Source organism: Babylonia areolata, chromosome 22, assembly GCF_041734735.1.
Source record: "Babylonia areolata isolate BAREFJ2019XMU chromosome 22, ASM4173473v1, whole genome shotgun sequence".
Classification (NCBI taxonomy): Eukaryota; Metazoa; Mollusca; class Gastropoda; order Neogastropoda; family Buccinidae; genus Babylonia; species Babylonia areolata.
This window is the reverse complement of record NC_134897.1, coordinates 18,212,821-18,220,850: the sequence shown is the minus strand read 5'-3', so window position 1 is coordinate 18,220,850 and position 8,030 is coordinate 18,212,821. Positions and strand designations below refer to the sequence as shown.

Genomic DNA, 8,030 nt, shown 5'->3' with positions numbered 1-8,030 from the left:
AAAAAGTTTTATTTATATGACATTTTATGTACATTATGTACATGTGGTTTTGGTGTATTTTTTAGTTTGTGTGTTGTGTTGTGTGGTGGTGTTGTGTGTGTGGTGTTGTGTTGTGTGTGTGGTGTTGTGCTTTGTGTGTGTGTGTGTGTACATGTGTGGGTGGGTGTGCACATACAGGTGTTCAGCACTTGAAGTAGCACTGCTCAAGGCATCAACATCCTTCTACAGCTTCTTCATGTAAGCCTCCAGTTCACGACAGTCCTCTCCCGTCAAACAGTTGGCCTGAAACACCCACACATCAGGCATTTTGTGTCATGAACACTTCAGGTTATCATGCTATATTCTCCATCAAAATTGGTCAAACATATAAAAAATAAATGCCTGTCCACAGACACAAAAGATACAACATTAACAACCAAAGACACACACAGTCAAACACACACATGCACACACAAAAGGAACACAAGCGCACTCTTACCCAAGTCTCCCACAGGTGTATCCAAACAAAATTCCATACATTTTGCAGACCAGACTAAAACTTTTTCATTCCAAACATAAAGTCACACTGTACTGAATAATTAAAACAAAACAAAACAAAAAAACTTTTTTTTTTCCAGCAACAATGCTAATGAAACAGATCAGCAGATACCCTGATATTTATGTTTACTTGTTATCACTGCCTCCTCCTTTCTAAAAATATTTTAAAAATCATTATCTTTTTCCAATGCATTAAGCTCTGTGTTGAAAGGTACTGGTCAAGGTTTTCATGAAAAGTGCAGGACTTCCAGAATCTGAAGAACATAACCAAGACTTTTCCAGCCCTGGAAATGGATTTCCAAGACTTTTCCACACTTCACTGACTCTGATTGATTGATTGATGTGGATACTTATATAGCGCCTATCCTTGGTCAGAGACCAAGCTCTAAGCGCTTCACATACATGGGGTCATTTGCACCACAGGCTGCCTACCTGGGTAGAGCCGACAGACGGCTGCCACTGGGCACTCATCATTAGTTTCCTGTGTCATTCAATCAGATTTCAGGCGCACGCACATACACACTCAGACAGTCATGTAACATTTTACTTGTATGACCGTTTTTTTGTTTATTTACCCTGCCATGTAAACAGCCATACTCTGTTTTCGGGGGTGTGCATGCTAGATATATTCTTGTTTCCATAACCCACTGAACGCTGACATGGATTACAGGATATTTAACGTGCGTATTTGATCTTCTGCGTGCGCATACACACGAAGGGGGTTCAGGCACTAGCAGGTCTGCACATATGGTGACCTGGGAGATCGGAAAAATCTCCACCCTTTACACACCAGGTGCACTGAGATTCAAACCCGGGACCCTCAGATTGAAAGTCCAACGCTTTAACCATTCGGCTATTGCACCCGTCACTCTGTACACAGTTTGGAAAATAAACAGTTCAGGTTATATTCTGAAACAGGAGTTAATACCTGCGTTTTTACCACCAGAAGTTGTCAAAAAAAAAACAAACGCAAACGCACGTAAATGGATACACAATACATAAGATCCACTGGCATAGGCACACATGCGCATAATAATTTTCACTAAAGATGCACAGACACACTCACATTCTGTTACAGAGTAAAGGCAAAAATCAATATAGTATCTGTTGTTTTAAACTACAATTCCACCGGTTAGAAAATCATTCTCCTCATAGTCTCATACAGTCATAGTCAGATTTTCTCAGTTCTGCAATGCACAAAAAAACAAACAAAAACAAACAACCTCCCCCCCTGACAGGGGTTGACATCTCTGGGCAAACCACAACCATCACCACTATGATGCACGACACACCCCTCACAGTGACTCACCTTCCTCCAGGTCTGGAGGTGACCCTGGATGGCGGCATGGGACTGCATCAGCTTGTCCTGCTCTTTCTTCAGGCTGCGCTTCAGCAGCATGTTCTGGGACTGCAGCTGGTCAAACACTTTCTGCAGCTGGTGCAGGTGCTGCTGATAGACCGGCTGCACGTGTGCACGCACGTCCTCTGAAGGTTCTCCACTTGGTCGCCTGATAAAACACACCGCACACACACACTGGTCATTGACCTGTGCAATGCTGATGAACCCATACACCCACACACTGCAACAGTTTAGTCATTTCAGTGGCATGCCAGGGGTCTTTAAGTATAATCATTAACAGCATCCTCACCATGCTTTTTATGCCTTCTCAGTCCTTTCAGCTTTTTTTTTTCCAGCAAGCCTCTGCACTTTTTGACTCGCTTGTGTAAACAAAGTGAGTCTATGTTTTAACCCGGTGTTCGGTTGTGTGTGTGTGTGTGTGTGTGTGTGTGTGTCCGTGTGTCTGTGGTAAACTTTAACATTGACATTTTCTCTGCAAATACTTTGTCAGCTGACACCAAATTTGGCATAAAAATAGGAAAAATTCAGTTTTTTCCAGTCATCTTGTTTAAAACAATATTGCACCTCTGGGATGGGCACAAAAAAAAAAAGAAAAAAAAGAAGCCTAATTATATGCAAACTGCATTTACTGTTATATTTATATTTTTTGTATTCTCTAAACTTGGCACTTTGACCTCTTATTCTGACACAACAACAAGAGGAGTCATTATTATCATTTTTTGTTCAAACAGGAACTTCTTTTGTTAAGCATGGAATTTTTATTTATTTTGCAAACGTTTTGGTGCAGATAGTAAAAAAGGGAAATTACTCTGTAATTAATGCTAGGGGACTTAATTTATCACAAGTGAGTCTTGAAGGCCTTGCCTCTCTTGTTCTTCTTCTCTTTTCCAGTCTATGATTGATGTGCTATATGTGATGTTTTGCTATGGTGATTAGGTAGTGATATTGTAAACACAAGGATGGGTACTGGCTGTCCATTTAGTAATGTCACTTGCCGATGTAAACTTTTAAATTTATTTCAGGTGGGGGACTGGGGAAGTTTATTTGCATGAGCAGTCCTGATCAGGCTGATAATGATATAGCCCTGTCTGGTCGGCTGGAATTCAATAATGAATAAGCAATGTACGACGATTGCCCAATATTTGCACTGTGAATACACATCTCAAGAAACATTTGTAACATTTTAAATTTTTATTTTTTATTGAAAAGGAATTGAAGTACTTCTCAGTGACTATCCTCTGATGTAGTGTGAGTTTCAGTTTTCTAGCATAGCATTTGACAAATGCATTTCATTTGGTTTAAAACTTGCTTATTTCACTAAATATACCTGAAAAATATCAAAAACAAACCAAGAAAAACCGGATTATGAAAAGGTACAACACTCTTTTAACGGAGACATTACTTCTTTACACTGGTTTAATGTTTTTTTCATTACAATACTGTGCAGTACAAGGTAATTTAGACACATACACATTCATTAATTCTTCAGCACACACATCCACATTAATAGAGACAACGACTGACTAAATTTATCTCCAGGTTTCAAAGACAGTAAGAGGAGTTTCTTTTACTTTTGTTCCAAATGTTTACAACCATGTGTCCAGCTAAACAACCCATTGTCTCATAATGATCATTACTGCACTCACATTCAGTCAGTCCTGTCATAAAACCCAAACATCTAAAGGGCAAATGTTTTCAAGAATTTGATGAGGTAACAGTGCATTATACCCAATACACAAACACTGAAGACTGGCTTATTTTCCATCAGAGACTGACTAGCGCATTGGGTTTGTGAGGTCAGGCATCTGGGTTTTATTTGTATTTGTATTTCTGTTTATCACAACAGATTTCTCTGTGTGAAATTCGGGCTGCTCTCCCCAGGGAGAGCATGTCGCTATACTCCAGCGCCACCCTTTTTTTTTCTCCTGCATGCAGTTTTATTTGTTTTTCCTATTGCAGTGGATTTTTCTACATAATTTTGCCAGGAACAACGCTTTTGTTGCCGTGGGTTCTTTTACGTGCGCTAAGTGCATGCTGCACATGGGACCTTGGTTTATCGTCTCATAAGAATGACTAGCGTCCAGACCACCCCTCAAGGTCTAGTGGAGGGGGAGAAAATATCGGCGGCTGAGCCGTGATTCGAACCAGCATGCTCAGATTCTCTCGCTTCCTAGACAGACGCGTTACCTCTAGGCCATCACTCCACTATCTTTTTTTTGTTTTTTTGTTTGTTTTCTATAATGCAAATGTGGTGTAGCGTATATGGATCAGTACTTTGACACCACCTCGAAACTGAAACTCACGACAGCCAGCCCTAAATCTCAAACGCACGCAAGCCCCTCAAACTTATCATCAGCTTCCTTCCAAAATCTGACGGTAACACTGCAGATGAAGAGACTCACCAGGCTACCAAGTCTGCATCCATTTCATCCGCCTGTGCTTTCATGTCATCCAGTTTAGCCATGAAGGCCTGAATGTTCTCCTCCTCAAACATCAAAGCCAGCTCCTCCTGAAATGCACATTCAATGGGTCACAGTGGACTGGCGTACCATAGTTTTTGCCGACTCTGGTAACACCTGACAGTTACACACATGATGAACACAAAACAATATTCCCAAAGACTTTTGTGATCAAATGCTGCTAAGTGTTCATGCTGCAAGAAATGAAATGCTTGAAGAAATCTTGAGTTAAACCTTTTCTTTTACATGAATTCTAAAACATAAAAAAGAGAAGAGATTAAACTTACAGCAAAATACTTCATTAAAAAAAAGTCATAGCTTACTGATATCTATTATAAATCAATAACTGAAAGGAACATTTGGTTTTAAAACAAGTCAGTTCTGGTCAACTACATTTAGTGTGGTGAATTAGTCTGAAAATCCACTGTGGTACCCACACAGAATTACCTGCCACTGTTTCCGCTACCTATTCCCACCACCCCCATAAAATAAAAACTACTTCAATTCTCCAAACATTGTAATGTGTTATCACGGGTGTTCAGTGCTGGCACTTTAGTTGGCCCTGCGAAAGTTCGTGAACCCAGGAAGTAGGGCATGGATATAAATAAACGCGGCTGACAAACAGGCCGCGCCAGCGGCACTCGCTGTACGCTTGTTCGGCGGTAAATCTGCTTTGTTTTTTCGTGCATCATCTCCTCAGATGGATCGGAAATAACGACTAAAGAAGTGGTTTTCTAAAAAGAACACAAAATAAGCTTTCCATTGACTCCAAACACAATATGTTTTCTTACATAGCGGTTGTTGTGGCAACGGCTGAAACATAAATGAAGAAAGAGAAGAGAAGGATAAGCAGAAACATGATCGCAAAAATCGTTAAGTTTAAATCCCTCTCTAAGAAAACAGGCGTTTAGAACAGTAACATCGTAAATACACACAGAACATATAGCATGCCTGCATGCAGATCAGCTTACCTTTTGAGTTGTGCAATTTTTCTTGGCAGCACAACAAACGTTTAAATGAACACACTGTAGCATGGTGAGAGTGAGCAGCAGGGGGATGGAGAGCGGGGTGAGTGTCTGTCGGCTTATGGCACTGCCGTGCCCTTCATTCCACGAGAAAGACGAAGATTTTTAAGGTAAAAAAAAAAAAAAAAATGAAACGATGATGTTGATAAAATAATGAAATTGTGTAAATCAAATCAAACTGCACTCCAATAATACAAGCAGGAATAGCAATAATTCAACTTTCTGTAATCGCTGCAGGAAATGTGTGGATGCTGTGAAAAGGTGGGAAAAGTGGGGTGGGGCTGCGGGGCCGAGTGAAACAAAGAAGGCAGTGTCCCGGTTTGGCGCGCGGGGCCAGAAATACAGCGGTGAATGTGCCGGTCAGTACAGAGTGCGGTGGGAAAGTCTGGCATTAAAAAATTTTTGACTTAAGACGCTAGACGCTGCTCGGCCAACTAAAGAGCCGGATTTTGTGCTCGGCTGAGCAGCCGTGTTATGTACTGAATAAACCAAATTTATCTTAACAGTACTAATAATGCATTATGATGTAATATGAGCAATGACTCCAGATTGAATATCTGCAAACAGATTCATAGATCACAGTACCATAATTTGGTTTTTGGTATACAACATATAAATACATAAATACGCAAGCACCTACTCACAAATGTACATGTATATCATGTGTACCAGTATTCAGGAGCACACATACAGATGATGCACAAAAACCTAACCTTACCTTTATGTTTTTTGTAAGTTGTGCTGACGCCTGCTCATGAAGCCTCTGCAGTATCTTTGGGTCTTTCTTGTGGATCGGTTCAAATTGTCGTTTTAACATTGACAATCTGAAAACCACACCATTTACAGCACTAAATAAATGAATGATGTCTTTCTTTTTCTATGATCAACACTAAGCATTTGTTGATTATTGTACTGTAATTTTTGTAGCAAAACAACTCTTAGACATTCTTGGAGAATGTGCTGACACTCTGACTGATGAAGCTTCAATGTTTCAAAATTAAATTTTTTGACATGGATATATTTTCAGTGTGTATGTATCATGTCTCCTTTTCATAAAGTATAAGGACTTAGGCACCGACAACTATCCATATACTTAATGCCTTTCATGTGCTGTGACAGCACATGAGGTTGCCATCAAAGATTTCCACTACTGCCTGCCTTGTTCTGTCTTGGCTAGCTTCCCCCATGTATAACCATACTCCTTCAGTTCTTTTTCAACTATTGTGTGCCAAGTCTCCCTTGATCTCTCTCGCACCTTTTCCATCTGGTGTCCAGAACAGGGCTACTCTTGGAAGGGCATCTGAGGGCATTTTAAGGATCAGGATGTGACCTATCTAGCATGATCTTTATTTATCTCCAGCAAGGTGGTTTATTTTCTGAGTTCAACACCTGAGATGCTGTCTGGACAAAAAACCTTTAGTTTTACATTCATTGGTTTCAGAATTCTACACAGGCAATGGTTGTGGAACATTTCAAGTTTACTGGTGATGTGATTTTGTGACTTTCCAAGACTGATCCATACAGAGTCAGAGTGTGCTGAGAACATTGCTCTGGAACAGACAGATCTTGGTTTCTCTGCTGCTTTCCTGTAACCTGTACATATAATTTGTAAGCCAGCATGACAACCCTGGCATATCAGGCACCACAGTTATTAAAACCCCTGACCTTTGAACTAGAACTGTAATCAATGCTCTTACCACTTTTCTATTAAAAAAAAACAAAACAAAAAAAACTTCTGTGTGTATTAAACTGCATCAAGTGAAAAGCCCCTTCAACTCTTTTCCATCTTGCAAGCTTTTGTAATTTTGGCACATCCAACCTTCCACCTCCATCCTCCCTTTTGCACAGGCACATGTGTGTGTGTGTAACTGTAAGTGTGTGTGTGTGTGAATTAAGTTAATGTCACCTAATCTAAAACAAGCACCATCCACCATTCAAGAAGACAGTAAAAATTCTTAACTAGTAATATAAAGAAGAAAGAAAAATGAGGCTATGAGAGTAAATGATTAACAGACTTATTATAGAGTGGTTACTCTTCATACACAAGATACATAACTTCAAGTCAATGCTGATAATGCTACAAATTCTGCTGGCACATAGTGTGTTTAACTGTTTTGTTTTTCACATAGAATTAGAAAGTTTGACAAATAAATTAATACAGTTAAAAGCATGACCAATAAATAAACACAACGGATAACTAAGCGTAAAACCTTGACCCAATTCCTACCAAATTATGTCACGAAAACATGAAGGGACAATTCAAAAGCTTCAAAGCTTGCTTTGTTCCTGTCACACTACTACTACTTCCTATGTTTTGGAAGCTTGCAAGTCTCTACGGTCTACCAACAGGAATAAAAACGAATGAAAGTATACTCTTTAAAGAACAACATCATACATACTTTAACGACAAAACACATTTACTCGTGGTTTTGTCAAGAGCTTTCTCAAGATGTTGCATGTGCGCATGCATGCCATCATGGTTTGGTGCATCTGATGCGGTCGACTCGGGAGCTTCGTCCTCCATCATTAAATTTCGCGCTTGAAATTCTGAGCCTCTGGATGGGAAACAAAACGAAAGACACTGAGTTGCTACAAAATTTTATTATTACATTGTTAACGATTATTTTATGGTAAGTTTGTAGAAGTCGA

General features: G+C 39.8%; 1 protein-coding gene across 2 annotated transcripts; it reads right to left on the bottom strand.

Annotated features, from left to right (window-relative positions):
- Positions 1-3: 3 nt before the first annotated feature.
- Positions 4-7,912, bottom strand: LOC143297380 (polyamine-modulated factor 1-like). Of its 2 annotated transcripts, none has more exons than XM_076609696.1 (5): positions 7,781-7,912; positions 6,100-6,205; positions 4,300-4,406; positions 1,847-2,045; positions 4-282 (listed from the first exon to the last, which is right to left on the bottom strand). In XM_076609696.1, the coding sequence occupies exons 1-5, from the start codon at positions 7,906-7,908 to the stop codon at positions 223-225; spliced, it is 600 nt and encodes a 199-aa protein (XP_076465811.1). In that variant the 5' UTR covers positions 7,909-7,912; the 3' UTR covers positions 4-222. The 2 variants fall into 2 exon arrangements, with proteins under 2 accessions (XP_076465811.1, XP_076465812.1); XM_076609697.1 differs by lacking the exon at positions 7,781-7,912 and adding an exon at positions 7,609-7,714.
- Positions 7,913-8,030: the final 118 nt, after the last annotated feature.

Bases quoted from the DNA above. Each gene is read 5' to 3' on its own strand.
- LOC143297380 (XM_076609696.1), bottom strand. From the start codon at position 7,908: ATGATGGAGGACGAAGCTCCCGAGTCGACCGCATCAGATGCACCAAAC. The intron at 4,407-6,099 runs GTAAGGTTAGGT...TGTGCATTTCAG, and splicing joins AACTTACAAAAAACATAAAG to GAGGAGCTGGCTTTGATGTT. The intron at 2,046-4,299 runs GTGAGTCTCTTC...GTGTTTTATCAG, and splicing joins GATGCAGACTTGGTAGCCTG to GCGACCAAGTGGAGAACCTT.